Source organism: Mastigoproctus giganteus, chromosome 5 (genome assembly GCF_048544385.1).
Source record: "Mastigoproctus giganteus isolate SK-2022 chromosome 5, ASM4854438v1, whole genome shotgun sequence".
In the NCBI taxonomy this organism is placed as follows: Eukaryota; Metazoa; Arthropoda; class Arachnida; order Uropygi; family Thelyphonidae; genus Mastigoproctus; species Mastigoproctus giganteus.
Window position 1 is genome coordinate 37,551,465 of NC_143579.1, and position 20,661 is coordinate 37,572,125.

Consider the following 20,661-nt stretch of genomic DNA (forward strand, 5'->3'; position numbering starts at 1 on the left):
TACCATTAGGGGTAAAGGGAAGGGTAATTGCTTTCGTAAAGGCGACTACGATGGACTGAGACAGTATTTAAATTCTATACAGTGGGACCAACTGATGATGTTACCAACAGCAAATGCAAAATGGGAAGCATTCAAAGAACTTATCTTGGAAGCTACTAGGCTTTACATACCAACTAAGAAATATTGTTTAAGGTGTAGGCCTAAATGGATGTCAGATGAACTGATGAAGCATATGGCAGAGAAGAAACATGCATGGGATACATACAAATTAACACATGACACAGAAGCCTATGATAGATACAAGTTGATCTGTAACCAAGTTACAAAGGAGGTTAGGCAGGCGAAGGCAGATTACGAGAAATCTTTGGCAAGGGATGCAAAGAAAAACAGCAAAGAGTTCTTTACTTATGTAAACTCTAGAAGGAAGGGGATGAATCAGATTGGTCCACTTGATATCGATGGGTCAACTGTTGATGATCCTGCTCAGGTAGCTAACAAACTAAATGAATATTTTGCATCGACATTCACACATGAGGAGTTATTTAGCGAGGGGAAAGCCATAGGTGTATCCAACTCTAGCAGTAAGCTAGAGAATCTTGTAATAACTGAGAGTAAAGTGGAGGAGAAATTGTTGAAGATAAACACAAGAAAGGCACCCGGGGTGGATGGGATCTATCCAGTTATATTAAAGGAGGCAGCAAAGGAAGTAAGCAAACCCTTAGCCATAATTATGAGAGCTTCCTTGGACTCAGGGGAGGTACCCACAGACTGGAGATGTGCAAATGTGACCCCAATTCACAAAGGAGGATCAAAGGCTGACACAAGTAATTATAGACCTGTGAGTTTAACTTCTGTTCCAGGAAAATTAATGGAGGCACTAGTTAAAGAAGCACTGCAGGATCATTTAGACAAGACTTCAGTTATAGCTCGGACACAGCATGGTTTTGTTAAGGGGAAGTCTTGCCTGACCAATTTGATTGGATACTATGATGCAGTCACAAAGGAACTGGATGCAGGGAATAACTTTGATATTATATACTTGGATCTTAGAAAGGCTTTTGATACTGTTGCACATGGAAGACTTCTGCACAAATTGGAGCAGTGTGACAATTGGAGGCAAATTGCTGCTGTGGATAAAGGGGTGGCTGAGGGGGAGAAGACAGAGAGTGGTAATCAATGGACACTGCTCATCATGGACTAATGTTATTAGTGGAGTCCCTCAGGGCTCAGTGTTGGGTCCATTATTGTTTTCTGTATTCATAAATGATATTGATGATGGTATATCAAGTTTAATGTCGAAGTTTGCAGACAATACAAAGGTAGGCAGGGTTGTCAAGGACACTACTGACACGATGCTGCTGCAACAGGATCTGGAAAGGTTGAGCAGATGGGCTGAGAGGTGGCAAATGAAGTTTAACATTGACAAATGTAAAGTACTACACATGGGAAACAGAAACCCCAGAGCAACGTATCAACTCTGTGGTACTACACTGACAGTGGTAGAGAATGAAAGGGACCTGGGTGTGGTTGTGCAGGCAGATATGAAGTTCTCTGAGCAGTCCAGATGGGTTGCAAGAGTAGCTCATGGTGTATTGTCAATGATATATAGGAATTTTTCTAGCAGTGATAAGGAGGTGATTATTCCCTTGTATAAGGCAATGGTCAGGCCACACCTAGAGTACTGTATACAGGTCTGGAGGCCTCATTTCAAGAAGGATGTAGAGCTGCTGGAACGAGTATAGAGAAGGGCAACAAGATTAGTGAATGGAAGAAAGGGGTGCTCTTACGAAGAAAGGCTTAAGTTTTGCAAATTACAGTGTCTGGAGACTAGGCACCAGCGAGGTGATCTGATAGAGGTGTATAAAGCCTTGAATGGTTTGAGCATGCTCAATGCTGATGGGATTCTTCCTCTCGCTCAGAATAATCACCTGAGGGGGCATAAATTCAAATTGAGGAAAGACAGAAGTAGGATAGACGTGTGGAAATTTGCCTTTAGCCAGCAGGTGGTTGGTTGGTGGAACAGACTTCCATCCCTTGTCGTGGAAGTTGATAGCCTAAATAAGTTTAAGGCTCAGCCGGACAGGTATTTTGAACGAACAGAGGGGTGAAGTGGAAGTGGGTGTTTTTTTTTTTTTTTTTGGCTGATGCTGTATAAGCTTGCTTTCTTGCATCAAATGCCTCTACTAATGCTAATGCTATGCTGTTTTTAGTTTTTTTTCAGAATTGCTGCGTACCAATATGCTACTTTTGCACAAACTTGCACATTGTAGTTTAGCATCCTAAATGGAACACAACCCAGCTTCGTAATGGGAAAACCATGCTTAACTAACCTGATAAACAATTATGATGTACCACAGAGGTGTGTGGTACATCATAATTGTTTATCATTTTTATCGATTTTTATATTATACAGAGTGTCTCACAACTTTATGTCACAACTTCAGGAGGTGATTGCTGAGGTCATTCTGAATGCAAAAGTTTATATCAGCATGCATATTCTCAACAGTTACTGAGGTACAGGTATTCAAAATGTAGCTTGGCCTGATGGAGTTTGGTGAAAAAAAAAAAAAAACAATACAGTACATAAATTATAGTACAAAAAAGATCATGTTACATTGTATATGACAATGAACAAATTCAAAAATAATTACACTGCACTGTTTATGTAGCTTCACCTCCAGTAATTGTTCAAAATGATCACCATCAGCTTGGATCCACAGCCTGGCTCATTTTGTTAGTGAACATGTCACCTTATGAAGAACTGCAGCATTAACATGTCTCAGCATCAAAAATTCATTGAGATAGTTCATCTCTTGTGTCTACCTTGCATTTAGACCATGTTTTTCATGTAAGAACATATATCGTAATACATGAAGTGTATCAATTCTTGATATAATCACTGCTTATTTCACCGTTCCAGACAGAAATAATGGTTTCTTGCAATGTTATCTTGCTTGCTGGCTTTTAAGCAGCAATTTTTTGTCCCATAACACTCCAGCAGTTTTTAATCAGGTTCAAATTGGGACTATTTCCTGGCCAGGATAAGGATTGAATATTGCAATTTTGCGTTAATTTTTTCACCTAAAGAAAAAAAAAAAGAAAAGAAAAGAAACATTGATAAAACAGTCAGTGATTGAAACAAGCTAATATTAACATACTAAATTGAATTACATGATTATGTATTAACCTTATGTGTAGTTATTATTATTGTTATTATTTGGTTTTTAGGAGCATTAGCAACTAAGGCCATATTGCTCCAGGATATGCGGTGGTCATTCCCTGACCTTTCCGCATCCTCCGTATTTGGTGGTGACGGGCTCGAACCCCGGTCTAATCAAGAAGCATGTGCTACGCACTGCTGCTCCTTCCCACCTGGCTACAGAGGCACCTTATGTGTAGTGTGGCAAGGCATAGAGTCGTGTTGGCAAACAATTTTCTGTTCCTTGAAAGAGGTCCCTGATGACAAGCAGAAGAGTTTCCTTTAAATTTTTTGTGTAATAGTTGCCATTAACAGTATCATTTACAAAATGTAAACTCACCACTCCTTTGCTTGTTATGCATTCCGAAATCATCTGGCCCAATAGAAGCATTACTTATGACTGAATACAGTCAGAGTAATAAGCTTTGTTGATCTATGCTGAATCTATGCTAGCATTTACCATCCAATCTGTGGAGTTTAAATTTGGATTCATTCAATTCAATTGTCAAATTAGCATGTTCTTTAGCCAAGTTAGTCCTTTTTTTCCCTCAAGGATTTTGTGATAAGGGCTTCTTAGGAGGTCGATATGCTTACAGACACCCATCACAAGTCTCTCTCAGACAGTTCTATCACTTGTATTTACCCCAGTATGTTCCTCCCACATGGAATTTAAGCCTGTGGAACTTACATGTTGATCATGGAAGCACAGATGCTTCAAAACTCTGTCTTGTGCTGTAGTACTTTCCACTTCAGTCCAGTAACAAATTTTCTTTTGACATTTCCAGTCTCACGTATCATTTTTAACCTTGGCATGGTAGACTGGTTACAGCCAACTCTTGAAGTTATGTTGACTAGAAAAGTCCTTATCAAGTGCAGGAATTATGTTTTTCTTTATTGGAGTTAAATAAGTGTACATGCCACACCACTATTGAGTTGGACATGAAGACAGAGGGAAGTGGTTTTATAAACAAGATGTTGCAATACCACTCTAACTCTAATATTACAGAAAGATGGTGCAACATCAACTAGTTTCACAGGATTTGTATGAGATGATATAATTTGACCTACAGAGAGTTAAAAAACATATATATTAAACTTTAAGGGGGGTGATGCAATTTATGTGGCTGCCACTGTGTGTGTGTGTGTGTGTGTGTGTGTGTGTGTGTGTGTGTGTGTGTGTGTGTGTGTGTGTGTGTGTGTGTGTGTGTGTGTGCGCGCGCGTGAGCGCATAATATACACACACTGAGTGATCACTGAATTATGACCTCCTACCTAATAGCATTTTGTGCCATCTTTTCCATGGATAACAGCCACTATTTGCCTAGGCATTGACTCCACTAGATGTCAGAAGACATCCATAGGGATCTGCATCCACGTTGCCTGCAAAGCTTTCCACAGTGCTGGAAAAGATGGTGGTTGCATATCCACACACCTCACTTCCTGTTCAAAAATAACCCGTAAGTGTTCAATTGGACTGAGGTCAGGTGAATTTAGAGGCCAATCAAGATGGGTGATATCTTCACTGTGTTCTCTCAAACCACTTGTGCATGGTGCACAGAATTTTAAGATTCTGTTTCTGTACAGGAAAAAATGCAACATGACAGGGTGCACATGGTCTCCTACAAGCTGCCAGTAGACCTCACCAGTGAAATGTTGGTCCATACACACCAGAGGTCCTAGTTCTTGCCAGAAAAACATGTTCCATATTAAGCAGCCACTATGCCACCTTCCTAGATAATGGGCACCATACACAATGGGTCCATGAACTCATGTCGCTTGTGTCACACACGAAGACATCTGTTGGTGTTTTGCACCAGGTATTTAGACTCATCTCACTGGCATACTTGTTTCCAGGCCTCCAGTGTCACTGACATCACAGCATTTACTGCCAACGATGATCAGCAGTGAGGAGAGGGTGCCTCTTGGGTCATCTGCTGTGGAACCCCATGTGTCTGATTATGTGGTGCATTGTCATTTTGAATATTGTTTTTACATTTCCCATAATGTATTGCAATGTCAACTGTCGCACAGTTACCTGACATTCAGTCCGTACAACGTACTACTCCCCAACGTACTACAAATATTCACCTTGCATAATCCTTTAAAGTTCTGTTGGCAGGAGGTGGTTTGACCCATTCAACACCAACCTTGGTACACCTTAACCACAACAGGCTGTGAGCAACCAACAAGACATGCTTCAATATGGAAGCACCTGATGCGTGAGCTCCGACGATCATGCTCTTTTGAAACTCAGGGATATCTTTACTACGTCCCATAACTGCTACTTTATTACTCTGACTTGCACAACCAAATGCAAATTACCACTGCTCTAGCGTATGAAGCTTTTGGCTTTTCATACTGCGAGATATGTGGAACAATCCATTTCGGATGGGGTTATCATAATTCAATGATCACTGAATGTATATATGTACATACACATGAAGAAAATTTAATTATCATCGTATGGCTATATATATCAGCCCTTTCTAAATTAATAAAAAAAAAAAAAAAAAAAAAACATTAACAGTCAATATTAACTTGCAACAACCCATCTTAACAATCACAAAAATGGATTTCATCATTTAATACAAATCCACAGAAGATCTTGCTTGCTTACATTATCCACTTGTGAATAAAAGGCTTGGGAAAATTTAGAAAAACTCATGCAATTGCCCTAGATATTTTAAGGTAGATGCAGTGTTTAAGGATAGGCCATAGTAAGCTCCTATCTTATCATCTATTACTTGATCTTTTTGCCATTCAGTGGACAGTTTTTCTCTTTGATGATGGTATATGATGGCATATGGCACTTTACCCTCAAACAGAACTAATGCTGGAGTACCTCACTCCAACATTAATTTTGTTCTTTTATACACACTTTTCTTTCTGCACATCAGCAACCTTCCACTGGGTGGCAATTTTATCTGCAGTTTTACTGACAGCAAAACATTATACTCCCTCTCCCTTTAGCATTTTCACTGCTTGCTTTTCTAATGACAGTTTCAAATCTAGAATTGAAAACCACGGGATTGAGTCAATCTGGATTGGAAAGGGCAGAAATATTTTTGGGCTTTCTTCTCACTATTACTGAATTAATCATCCTTTGATGAACTGAAAAAAATATCCAGTTTTAATTCTATCAAACTGAAAGGAAAAGTCCTAAAAGTAGGGTTGGTTTCCCTCCAAGTGGATTAAAATCTGAAGCCACGATATGTGCATTCAGGAAGCAGTAAATCTGTTACCAAACCTTGTAGTTCACAAACAACCAAACAAAATTTTTAGGATATTCATTACCAGCTTCTTAAACACTGATATCCAGATTAGTATTCGATGATGAAGATAACAGAGCACTTCAATACTAATAAAACTTAATACTATTTTTTTATGCTTTTATTTAGTTTTGATAATAATATCTGTATCTCTAAACACATCTTTTTCTCTCTATTTGGAATAATCTTAGCCTCTAGCCTCTAAGATTATTCCAAGTACTGTACCCAGTATATATATATATATATTTTTATATATACATAACTAAGACCAACAACAGCTTCCACTAGAATAAGTCTAGTCTTGCACTATTTCTCCAATGTTATTACACTACAAATAAACAGCACTTTTCAAGACAAAGATGAAAACTGCTATTTATAGCAAATGATATTAATATGAAGAAAGACACTATTACACTATGTACAAATGTTAAGTAAATTTATTGAAATGGCCCAAAGGTAGATGGGACAGTTCCAGCTGCTTTCATGGAAATCAGAGCCTTTTGTTTTCCAGGACTACAAATTACAATTTATTTACATATATATATAAATATATACAAATTAATGTAGTGGCAGCACCTGGAACAGAGTTCAACTCTGCCAGTTAACATCATATTATTTACAGAATGCTGTAGTTTGGCCAAATGTAGATTACATGTAGTTGTTTGTATGTGCCACATTAACTGGGCAGCAGTAGCGAAGCAGTACTCATCCTCAGCACGAGGAGGTGGGCCTGTATTAACTTAATTGCCCAAAATTGCCCTTAATTGCTTTCCAGGACTGATGACACTATTCAATTGAGTTTCAAAAAAACATTGTCTTTATGTTAAGTACTTATATTGGTTATTTAGATTTACTTGTAACCATTTCAGTAATCTTATTAAATATTTGCACATGGTGTATAGTGTCATTCTTAATATCACTATCATTTGATATGAATAATCATATATCATCCCCATTTCAAATAACACTTATTTATTTATAATGTATTCTACACCCAGAGAATCCTATCAGGGAAACAGGAAACATTTTGTGTAAAAAGGACAAGTGGAATGATCAGAGTATGTCTAACAGGGGCTAAAGTTCATGATTATGTACAACAGCTATCAACTTTTAAGGGCAAAAAGTGATGTTTTACACATTTGTACTTATGATATTAGGAGTAGGAGACCTGAGGATCTAAATAACAAGTAGAGAGCACTGTTGAGAAAAAGTTGCAAGTAAGGACTAAAATTGAAAATGTCTGCAATTCTGCCCAGGCATGATGACAGTGGCCTTGTCAATCAACTCGGCCCTGGAGAGACTGTGCAAGGCTCGTGAGGCAGAATTTTTCCCAGTGTGGTCTGTACTCATCAACAGAAGTATTAGTAGCAGCAAATGATGCAAGGGGAAAAAAGGGAAGGGGGAACATTTCTCATATCACCTGTCCATCCCCTCTAGTTTGTTTAGTTCTATTTAATTCATTCAGACTATTCACTTACACAACAAAAAATGATAGTTTGTTCCAACAATTAATCACCTGCTAGCTGAAGGTTAACTTCCACACATCTATCCTATGATTAAGTGAGCCACAGAGTTTGGCAACTAGGCACCTCAGAGGTGACCTGCTTGAGATATATAAGGCTCAGAGGGGTTAGTAAATGAACAAAGGTGGAATTTTCACTGTTATAAAGAATTCCAGAACTAGGGACCATAAATTCAAATTAAAGGGGGTTGAGGTTTAGATTGTAGAAAGTTTTCTTTTAGAAAGTGAGGTGTTGATTGCTGGATTAAGTTGCCCTTGCAGATAGTTGAGACTGACAGTTTGAATAAATTCAAAGTCAACTGGATAGTTACCTATATGAGGAGGAAAGCATATAATTTATATTTTTTATCTAGCAAGTGCAGCAAAAGCCTGTGCTTCCTTGCAATATATGGCAAATACTATTAATATTACTAAAATGAGACCTCCAAACTTGTATACAGTACTTTAGATGTGGGTTAACCATTGCCTTTTACAATGGGATAATCACTGTTTTTAATTACAATTTTTAAATACACAGGTAAGTTAGTTATAAACCAGTTATACAAATATATTAACAAAAAATCAGCTTTCGGGACGCATGTCCCTTTGTCAACTGACAAATTAAATACAATACAAAGAGCTGAGTGAGGCACGTTAATCATGCGTCATTAACCTATGGCTAGAGTCACTCAACATAGTAAACGATCCAAAGGCATTAAATCGCCAGAAAGGCATACGTCTACATCCCATCCTGGAGACAACCGTTTTATTGCTGGATGATCAGTGGCGTAGAAAGGAGCACACGTCCGCGCAACAACAATGACGCATGATTAACGTGCCTCACTCAGCTCGTTGTATTGTATTTAATTTTGTATTTAATTTGTCAGTTGACAAAGGGACATGCGTCCCGAAAGCTACTGATTTTTTGTTAATATATTTGTATAACTGGTTTATAACTAACTTACGTGTATATTAAACTATGGACCCCAGTACTCCAAGTCCATTCGTTACTATTTTTAAATACTTAATATGGGAAATAGTAATCCCAAATAAACATACCAACTGTGTGGTACCATACTCAGGGTAGTGGAGAATGAAAAAGACCTGGAGGTAATTATGTATTCAGATAGGAAGTTCTCTGAGCAGGGCAGACACAGCCTGCCATGACACCTAACGGGTTTTGTCATTGATATACAGGAATTTTGCCAGCACAGATAAGGAGGTGATTATTCCATTGTACAAGGCAATGGTCAGGCTACAAATAGTACTATACACAGCTCTGGAAGCCTCATTTTTAGAAGCATGTGGATCTGCTGGAATGGTACAGATTGGTGAGAGGAATGAACAGGTACTTCTACCAAGAAAGACTTCAGTTCTGCAAATTGCAGTGACTGGGGACTAGACAGCTGAGGTATTTAATGCTTTGAATGGATTGAATAAGCTCAATGCTGATGCTTGTATAAGGTATAAGGTATAAGGTATGTTAGTGTCTAACGGCTCCTGGGATTTCTCCCATCTCCGCGGGTGTACATTGTATCGGGGCCAGAGATTTTAAGTGTGTGGGGGTCATGTGCTGTATATTGTGTTGTGCCCTTTGTTCCTCCGGTCTATTAGCCGCCGAGCCCCTAGTGGGACCCGACGTTACCACACCATGCCACGGGGAGGCTGACCGGGTTTACCACTGTAGCTAGAGTACTCTGGCGGGTCCTGCCACCTACTTTCCTGGGATTTCAGTGGCTAGGACCAGATTTGAGAATGAGATGATCGCTGTTTCTTGAGCAACGGTTGTAATTTTAACAGAGCGTAGGGTTGTTCGCTGATAACTTGTTCTAGGGCCAAATAGGTCGGGCAGTAATTTTGATGTTTTTAGATTTAGACCTGTGGGGAATGCGTGTATGTGTATATATAAATATATGTATATACACACACACGCACACACATATATATATATATATATATATATAAACTAAATAAAAAAAAAAAAAAAAAAAAAAACGTTGTGCAAGAGAAAAGTAAGGGAGGAAGGCAGAAGACTGGAGGATAGGAAACAGAAGAAAGGGGCCAATAGGGAAGATGGCCCCTGATGACAGTGTGGCATGCCCAGTGCCTCACCAGAGAGAGGAGTGGGGTGGCGGGTGGACGAAAACCACCACCCCACAAAAAAAAAAAAAAAAATAAAAAAAATAAAATAAATAAATAAATAAATATAAAAAAAAAAAAAAAAAAAATCATTCTGTAAGAGAAAAATAGGGGGGGGGGGATAAAAGAACGGATGGCAGGAAACAGAAGAAAGAAGCCGAAAAAAAAAAAAAAAAAAAAGGAGAGAGAGATATACTCCGCAAGTTCAGGGTAGGTACAGCTAGCACGGCCAGTCAGTTGGAGCCGACAACTTGCTGGAAATCCAGCAGTGTGAGTGCTGCTATGGTGGATGGGTCATGTTCAGTAAGGTCTAGTTCAGGTGCCGTCATTGGGGCTCCATTTGGTGAGTCTGTGTCGCATCCAGACTGAAGGCTGGTCCAGTAGTCCATCAGAACGAACAGTGGGGGGGTGGTCAAAACCGGGAGTCCAAGATTGATGGTCAAGTCCAGGGATCGATGCTAGGCCTCTTCTTGATGAAATGTGTCACATCTGGGCGAGAGAAGTTTGTCCAGAAATCAATGATGAGGAATTTGTCAAGGTATGTGCGGACCCTGTCTTTTATTGCACTGCTAGTCAAGTCTTGTGCAAGTTGGTCCAAGGCGTTAGCATCCATGGCTCAATGATGCGTAGCAACAATTGGCAGTCATGGTTGTTATGACCTATTGATTCGGATACTAAGGTGGTGGTAGCGCTTTCTGCCTGGTAAATAAGTCCATTGCAAATTGAGTCAGAGCTCGGTAAGTTTCTTCATTCTGTAGGGTGAGGTGTTCTTGATTTTGGTAGTTGAAGCGTAGTTTTGTTATTAGGATCCTCCTGAAGTCCTCGTAGATTTCACAGCTGTGGGCAAGGTGCTCCCACGTCTGATCCTCTCCACAGTGGCAGCGGGGTGAGTCTGAAATTCTGAAGTCATGTAGTTTTTTCTGGAAGGAGCCATGTCCAGTGAGGAGGTAGGTAGCATAGAGTCCTGGTGAAAACCAGACAGGTGTGAGGGGGTAGGAGGCCCTGACATCAGGGAGGAATCTTTTGGTGACAGCGCCTTTAGTTGATGCCTGCCATCTTTCTTGCCAGGTGTCTGTTAGATGTTCATTAAGTCTTCTTTTCAGCGTTTCTATTATTTGCTGGGTCAGTGGTGAAACCTGCACAAGTAACTGCTCTTCCTTTGGCTATTTGGTAGAGCAACCCATGACGAACAATCTCCAGGTCCAGTGGAAGAGATCCAGTGAGGACCTGGAGCGCATGGGTGCTGACAGTGCGACAGGCACGCGAGGACAGAAGGAGAAGAGAGCGCTGGATAGTTCCTAGGCGCGATCTGTTTACTACGGTATTGGCCTTCTTGTACCAGACTCCAGAAGCATAGGTGATAACCGGGATGAAAACTGCCTTATAGAAGAGTGACAGCGTTCTCTTCTTTAAGCCCCAGTCCTTCCGGGCAACTCTTGAGACTTGGGCAGCATACTTCCTGATCTTAATCCTGAGTTGGTCTAGATGAGGAGTGAAGGAAAGGTTTTTGTCTAAGATCAAACCTAGATATTTAAGCTCTGTTTTTAGTTTTACTGTAACACCAGTGACCTTGATTTGGGGAGGTCTTCTCAAATCAAGGGTGCCTTTTAGTAGGATCGAATTGGTTGTATAGTGAATGAATCCTTCCTCTTACTCAAGCTGCTCAAATGAGAGGGATATAAATTCAAACTAAGAAAGGATGGGTGCATATAGATGCGCAGAAATTTGCCTTCGGCCAACAGGTGGTTGATTGTTGGAACAAACTACCACTGGTATTGTAGAAGTGGGTAATTGGAATAAATTCAAGGAAGAACAAGACAAACTGTTAGAAGTAATGGAAAGATGATATGGGAAGTGTTGACTTTTCTTTTTTTTTTGGCTGATGCTGTATACACTTGCTTTCTTCTCATTTTCTACTACCTATAATGCTATATTGAGATTATTGTCCACCCACTAGTTTAGTAGCTAGGCACTGGTAACATAACCCCTGTCAATGTGTCATGGTGGATATGTTGTATTGTATCTTATATGTACAATTAAGATAATTTATTTATATAACTGGAGCTATGTATATAAAAAGGTAGCACTATAACCTTTGTAGTTTTAAAAAGATTGCACAAGCTTGAAGCTTTATGCTCTAAACGTAAACTACGTAGTTGTAATTTAAACACATTTGGGCATCACTCACATTACAAATATAAGTGTTATTAGATTATCAGTGTTGCATAGTGCCTAGCTACTCACCAACACAGAGACAATAATCACAAAATGGATATATGATTAGCTGCAGGGATTATAAATAAATAGATATTATTGCTACTAGAGAAGTGTTGTTTATTTATAGAGTAATGCTTTGTGGTGAGTGCCTCAAGATATAAAAAAATCAATGTGTAACATATAAAGCTTGTATATTTTAAGTGCAAAGTGTTTACCTCAGTTATGTGTAAGTCACTGATTCAGAAAACTATAATCTTCATAGCTTTATGAACAATTATTAACTCTATAAACTTCATATCTACCTAACCAAAGATTACTGTTGACACAACTTAAGTAAAGGTAAGGTAAACTGCAGTCATTATCAACCCACTGCAGGATGGAAGCCTCTTCAACAATTCATGCTGAGGGAAATGGACCATAATCTGCCACGCTGGTCCAGTGTGGGTTGGCAGATCAACCGTACTTAGCAGTCAGGGGCTTGAACCCCAGTCTACTCAAAGAGCATGTACTACTGCACTCCCGCTCCTGACCACTCGGCTACAGAGGTCAAGTAGTAGTCCTAAAATCTACAAATGAATCCAAAAGAGAACAGCTAAGTTAATCAGTAAGCATTCTTTCACTTATTCACTCCATTCTCATGGCAGTTGATTTCTGTTTCACAGCTTTTCTACAGATATCACTTTTATAAATAAAAGTAGCACCTGCAGTCCCACCAAATTTCTTTCAAATCTACTGCAAGTAAATGTGCTAAATAATGACCATCCTTTTTTAAATTTATCAAACTAACCTTCTTCCTCTTGAACTATCTTCTTTCATGTGTATTTCCTAAAAACTGCAACCCAGAGATATTCAAGTCCAATTGTTAACAAGCTCTTCTGCCTTCCTGACCCTCAAACCATTCATAACATTAGAACACTACAGGTTCAGCAAACCTTCTGGTGTAAAATCACCATAATAAAAAAAACAAAAAAAAAAAAAACCCCACATTTAAATAGTATAATGAATCACTGAATAATTCCCAAACATAAAGTTCAACTGAAATAATTCCCAAACATAAAGATGGGAGACCTTCAAAAATAATAGTTATTTGTGAAAAGTGGTATTTATGATTTTTTTTTAGTTTAATACTCATATACATAATATAAGAGTATAATACTTTAACACCAAGGAATTTATATATCAACAACAGAAATTCTTAGGTGATTAATTAAAATCTCTCTATCTAGTGTGCTATTAAATATTTGAAAATATATTCTATTAGGTTATATTTTTACCTCTGTATATGACCAGTCTGGTGAATAATCTAAAATATTTGCTGTCCCTTCTCTATAGTGCATAGCAGATTGAGACTGTGGGCTCTGTTGATGAGGATAAATAGTGCTCATGTATCCTGAACTATATGCTGAAGAACTACTGCTAGAGAGACCAATACTTCCACCTAAATCTGAATTCAAATCATCCAAGTTAGGGAGGTCAGTAAGCATGTCAAATGTATCAAGACTGAAAACCTCTTCATCTGGTGTAGAGATATCATTGTCAATGAAGTCCATTGGATTGAGATCTACTGGATCAGTGTCAGAATGATTTGGTTCAGTTTTCACTGAGATCTGAGGAGAGTTACTTAAACTTGATGGAGATTTTGCAGATGAAAGGTTAGCTGAAAGCATTTGCTGAATATCCTCAGCAGTCATTGCAACTGTACCACTAAATAAGCTGAAATTTTCCTTTAGATCACATGTAATATTCTGTTCCCCAGAGTTACTTAGATCTTTGCAACCTGTCAAGCATGACAAGTCAGCCTTTTCTGTCTTCACGAGTTTATCTTTTTGAGATTTAAAAGTAACGTTGGTATTAAAATTAGATCCACTAGACAAGCTTAAAGATGATGAGCAAACAGTTGGTTGAGCAGAACTATTACTACTATTAGTAGCTGCAGTTGTTGTTGTTGCTGCTGCTTCTTGATTACAGATTAAGGTAACAGGAGTTACAGAAGCAGAAGTAAGTCCCATTCTAGTGGCAGCACTGTTCAGAATTAAAAGTCCTCCACCTCCTTGAAGCTGTGATAAGTTAAGAATAAGCGAAGTTGCAGCTGCAGTGGCAGCTGTAGCTGAAGTTGTCTGAGCCACAGACAAGTTTGGCACTTCTGCCCTGCTATCTTGCACCAAAGGTCTGCAGGGTGTAGCTAGAATTACACTGCTAGCCCTTGATGTACTTGTTACAGTTGCAACACTAGTAGTAGTAGTTGTAGGTCCATGTTTTAAAGAAATATCACTTCCTTTATGATGATTTGACTGAGTGACAGGAACAATAGCTGTTGCTGGAGTGACAACTGATGTACTGGAAACTAATGAAGTGCTAGCAGTACAAACACCCACTACAGTTCCAGCCTGAGTCTTGGGAGAAATAATACAGTGCAATGTAGGGCTACACTTGTTTCCTCCAGAAGTATTTTTCTGTGGTTTTGGTTTATTATCACAGGGGCATTCATGTGTCCTTACTGCAGTTTTACACCGCTGTTTTTCCATGAGCTGCTGAACAATGGCTTCTACTGTTTCTGCCATCTGCAAAATAAAATAAAAATAAATCTTTGCTTAATTATAATGCAACAGTTATAGTTATATTTATTTTAAATAAAAATTTTATCTTTTAAGTTTAATTCTTTTAATTTTTTTCTATCATTTTCTTATCAAATTCTGTGATTATTATGAGTGCTATCATCCCTCAAGCTTATATAATAATAATTTTATACTACATCTCCTAATACTGATTTTTCACAAAATAAAAAACACATTACTATATAATATGCAAAATTTCAGGAAATGTATATAAAATGTTCACAACACGAAAAAAATTATCTTCTTTCTAAAAATAAGTTTAGCATGTTAACTGCATCATGGCACGTGTTGTAGGTTTTTTAATTCACCTGGAAGAAAAAAATCACTGACTTTAAGAACCAATTTCTTCCAATTTGATAGAAGAAAAACCAAATTTTTTTTTATCAAGCAACTTTGCCACCAGCTGCCTAATTCAGCCATAGTGAAAAGAAAGCCTAAAAACATCTCTGCCCTCCTCAATTAAGATTGACTCGATCATATAATTTTCAATCATGGGTCAAAAAGGTCACAAGCAGAAGTGTTAAATATTTTTCACTTGTATTTCCTAGGTGAGAGAATTTATCTGCTAAAGTTTCCTTTTTATAGTAGTGTATAACACTGAAAGGAGATACCACCTATATCAGATATTCTCACCTGGTTACTATGAAAATTTAATTCATTCAGCCCCACCACTGAGTTTTCTTGATATGTGTGGCTCACACTCTCATAGTCTATAAGCAGTATAACACAATAGAGCATACTGTTGAATACAATTTAATTCTGGAGATTGCAGGTTGCTCTTGCTGTTGTTCCTAGAGCTAGTAGTTAACCTGAATTTATTCTTGTAATTCTTTTTGCTTTGTAATTTTGATGCTGTAAAAAAAAAAAAAAAAAAAACAGATGGAAATTTAGGAAAGGTGCAAAAGTGACTAGACAGCAGGGTCTGAGGGAGGGATGGTGTGTTTAAAAATGCACAAATGACCTCAACCACCATCAAGTGAGCTTCTACCACTGCAAAAGAAGAATTGTGACATTGTGTCAACAGTAGTGCAGAAATATTATTATTCTTGATTTTGTGTTATAATTGTATTTACCACTTCTGTGGTAAAGAAAAGGAAGTTAGATGAACAGAAAGTTGATAAAAGTGCAGCATTTGAGAGAATTAGTTATTACAGACCTGTCTGCTTTGTTCAGTTAATTTCCATGTATGTATATGAAGACACATGAGTGGGTGGTTACACTCACGTTTTTCCATGGATCTCTTGAATAATGCATCAAATCTTAGTCCTGTGAAAATGGAAGAACTTATCATGTTGTCTCGCAACATAATATTTAAAACAAAATTTCATGATTTTTCTCTATTTGCATTTTGACTATCCATGGAAGAAGAATATCCTGCAAATGAATATTTTGCTAACCTTCTCAACTTTCTATGTGAGACTGCATTTTCAGTCATGAAAATGCAATTCTACACAAAATTGCAAGACATAGAAGATCTCCATGTCTGCTTAACTTTCAACCTCAGGATTCAATGTCAGATTTAGGTAGCTTGTGATCTGGCAGACATAAATATTAAAAGCTAAAAAAATTTACTTCTTACAGCAGCTGTGTCATCCCCCTATAACCTTGGTTCCAGGAGAAACTGTGCCATGGTAAATCTAACTTTGCTAGAGTTGAATAATTGTGTCATGTTTATCAGTCACAAATCTCCCATTAATTTTGCTTAATATTAGTATCACATTCTCAAAATATTAATATTTTTAATATTAAATTGTAGTGACGGTTAACTTAATATAAATTAAATAAAAATTATCAAATAAGAGTTTTTGGATTCTTAAAAATACCATTTCATTAGCATTTTAAAAAGTTCAACAAATATGAAAATTATAATCAGTCTTGAATACAGGAGGAGGAGGAGGATAGGGACAGATGAGCTGCATAGAGATTGGAAGAGACAGTGTTTCTCAAAAAAAAAAAAAAAAAAAAATACTGGGAACTACTGATTTAGACAGTTGATGGCCAGTGACTGAGAGATGTTGGAAAGATACAAATGGGCCAACCACATATAGAGTTTGCTAAATTCTACTTGTCTGAAAGTGTCACTTAAAGGCTATGGAAACAAATTTCAGGAGACAATAGCAGGTAACTACAGGAAAGGCAACGGTATCCATGGACAACACATCAAAAGGTGACAAATATTTGACCTTAACAGTCAAATGCAATAGAAAAGGTTTGGATGTTAGCTTGCATTGCAAACAGAGCCCATACATCAAAAATGCACATATATGTAATTACTTTCAAAAGAATTAGTGATGATGCCTTCTCATCTCATTATTCTCCCACCACCAAAACTATCCTTTTCTTATATGTTGGAAGGCTGATTCAATCAGGTTAGGGGAACAAATCACCAGTATTAAAGTATACAGTGTCTCACAGGCATAAACAAAGGAGATGCTATGCTAGAAAACTGGTGATTTGTTTCTCTAACCTGATTGAATTAGCCTTCCAACATATGAGAAAAGAACAATTTTGGTGGTGAGGGAATAATGGTATGAGAAAGCATCGTCACATTCTTTTGCAAGTAATTACATATATACATTTTTGATGTATGGGCTATGTGGAGTACATGTATATATACAGTTAAAGATCATTTCATATAATGTACCCATTTATGGAAATTGTCTAGGAATCTTCAAATAGGCATTGTGATATTCACATTTCCAAGTAATTGTAGACACAGTTTCTAATAAATGGCAGCAAGAAAACAGTTTTGAAATCTAGAAGAAATGTATCCTTTTGATAAGTTGATGATTCATTCTTTTATGATACATGCATTCACTGGGCATTTTGAAGGTGAAATTTTATTGTAATATTTACAGGCAGTTATTTTTAGAAATGTGTAGCTTTTGCATACGAGTGAGTGAGTGTATGTGTGTTGTATTATTTTTGCTAATATCTTCTGCTCTGTTCTCCTCAGCAAAAGGTACCATACCAGTGTCGGAACAAAGTATATTATATAGCATCTATCTATTAGAGCATATTTTATTATTTCCAATTTGAATATAGCTATTATAGTTACTTCATTTACTAATTTTCCAAAATATAAGCCATAATGCAAAGCCCTATGCTCTGATATGTAAGTATAAACAAATTGTACAAAGAAATACTTCATTATGTTCAAAACTTTTTAATTTGAGTAATTTGCATTAAACTAACAGTTAAAAGTTAGCCACACATTTCAGATAATGTTTCTTTTCTTGCCTTTTAATTTGTATTTGAAATAAAATGAAATAAATGACAATTGTGCTATGTAAGTCATTTTATTTCATTTTTTGTAAATGTGAAAAATTATGTATATTATTAATAGGACATTAAAGAGAGGCAAGAATAAAACAACTTAAAATATAAGCTAACATATTTAAGACAGAAACTTGCCTTTGTTAGCAGCAAACTAAATGGTAAATTATTTGATAATCATTGTAAGGGCTAAAAATATACAAAATCAAAGATTCTACTAAATGATTTAAAGTATATTTAAACCATAAACTAACAATTAAATTCTAAAAACAACAACAGTATTTTTATTTCATGCCCTCAGTTAGTAACCACACAACCAAAATAAATATACAGGAGAACTTGCAAGGTTCTGTTAACATCATAAAAACTGAGATGCAAATATGACTTCATATCAAAAAATTTTTGAAAAAAATGAAGAAATATATGAATTTTTAAGAATGGAATGCATTTCAGAAAAGTAAGCAAAAGTTTACTTAGACCAACTAGAAACCAAAGTTCCATCAGTAATAAACAAAAATGTTCTTAAAAATAAAGTATAACTGCCAAATATGAACTACTACAGCAATGGCAAAGATATTTTAGGTAGAAGAAAAACAGGACTGAATTTGTTAAAAATATCTGAATAAAAAAATAAGAAAAGCTTTTCATTTTATTTTCAGTAGGCAGCATTTTGGTTGCATATGTGCAAAGATTTACTTTTATTTACTGGTGATGAAAAATAATTTCATATATGAAAAAATAATTTCATATATGAAAAAATAATTTCATATATGAAAAAATAATTTCATATATGAAAAAATAATTTAATTTTAAAAAATTACTGTAAAATGTAATTTTTTGTTCCAAAAGTGACAATATAAAAATATATATATATAAAATTTTACTTTTGTTCAAGAAATCAGCCTCATAGAAATGATTATTTAAGCATAAAGTGAAAATGTTTTATCAGGGGGTAAGAAAACTGAATAGTATAATCATTCTACAAACAAACAAAGCACTGCAGAGATAATGCAGTATACCATCGAAGATGATTGGAAGTGTAGAAGACCCTGAATTTCAACAAATTATGAACTTGTCTTCTGCATTAGAAGCATTATTCCAACTAACTATCAAATAAAAGACCTGAAGATGAAGCTTCTCAAGGTGAAATATATATGGTGGTTGCCAAGCCATATGATACATGAAAACATTAAGCACCTTCTTTCTTGCTAAGTTTTTAATAGCAGATCAGATGAAAATAAGAGTGGAACTTTCAAAAGCATGGGAAGAAATTTATGATAGGGACCAAGGATCTCTAAACACAATAGTGAAAAAAGACTGAAACATGGTGTTATTTTTACGACCCACAGAAAAAATGTCAGTCCTCTACATGGAAATATCCCAGTCTTCAATGAAGAATGAAATTTGGATTGGGGAGTCTAAAGCTAAAGTTACACTAGAATTATTTATTGACTTTAGAGGCATAAATCATTATGAACTTATACTAGGAGATCGCAGTGACTGTGTATGTAGAAATTATAAGAGAGAGAGAGAGAGAGAGAGTGAAAGAGAGATGCAATCAGAAGGAATAGACCTGAGTGGTGGGCAAGTAAAAATGAGAAATGACTCCATGACAAATCTTGTGATTATTGAAACAAGAATTTCTGATACATTATTGGTACATCATTCTGTTATTATTTCCTTTTTAAAGTTGTAAAAAATAAAACAATAAGTAAGCAACATAAATAAGGAAACCAACTGGGAATATGCTACGCAAATGATAATAATGCTGACATTTACAGGAGCAAAGAAGCTTTTCCTTCTGCTCTCAACCCAGCTACCCTGAAATATACTCTCCTCTATCTCCATAAATATATTTAAAATTCTAGTGCAGCTAAGTTTGTGAAATAAACTGTATTAGTGTAATATTGGCACTGAGTATATTTTTAAAAATATATATACAGAAAATCAATAAATTATCTTTACAACTTTAAAAAAGAAGGAAAAAAGCACAATTAGTACCAATTATTGTTATTTCAAAATCAATATTAGAAAGGACTTGGCATGAAATTTTATCACTTAGATGTGGTGCTATATGTGATAAGTGGAACTCATGTGAAATGCATGAATTAAGACTGCACAAAAAAATATATCTTTGAAATTATTACTGGTACATCATTCTGTTATTATTTATTTTTTAAAGTTGTAAAAAATAAAACAATACGTGAGCAACATAACTATGGAAACCAGTTGAGAATATTGCTACACAAATGATAATAATGCTGACATTTACAGTAGCAAAGAAGCTTTTCCTTTGACCCAGCGATCCTGAAGATTTTGCAGGCATTCTTCATAAATATAATTTATTTACAATTTTTCCCCTCATTTTGAATTTTTCCTGCAAGGCTATTTGTAACCTGCCAACTCACACAGCAAGTATTGCTGTATGAGTTGGCAGGTTATTAA

General features: G+C 36.5%; 1 protein-coding gene across 9 annotated transcripts in view; it reads right to left on the reverse strand.

Moving 5' to 3' along the window:
- The window catches only part of LOC150085310 (calmodulin-binding transcription activator 2-like), a 736,406-nt gene that overhangs the window by 178,966 nt on the left and 536,779 nt on the right, over nucleotides 1-20,661 (reverse strand). For all 9 annotated transcript variants that reach the window (XM_090373990.1, XM_090373988.1, XM_090373984.1 and 6 more), the window contains one exon: nucleotides 13,600-14,886. In XM_090373990.1, the coding sequence (XP_090230116.1) occupies nucleotides 13,600-14,886 (1,287 nt within the window). The remainder of the gene's footprint in view (nucleotides 1-13,599; nucleotides 14,887-20,661) is intronic.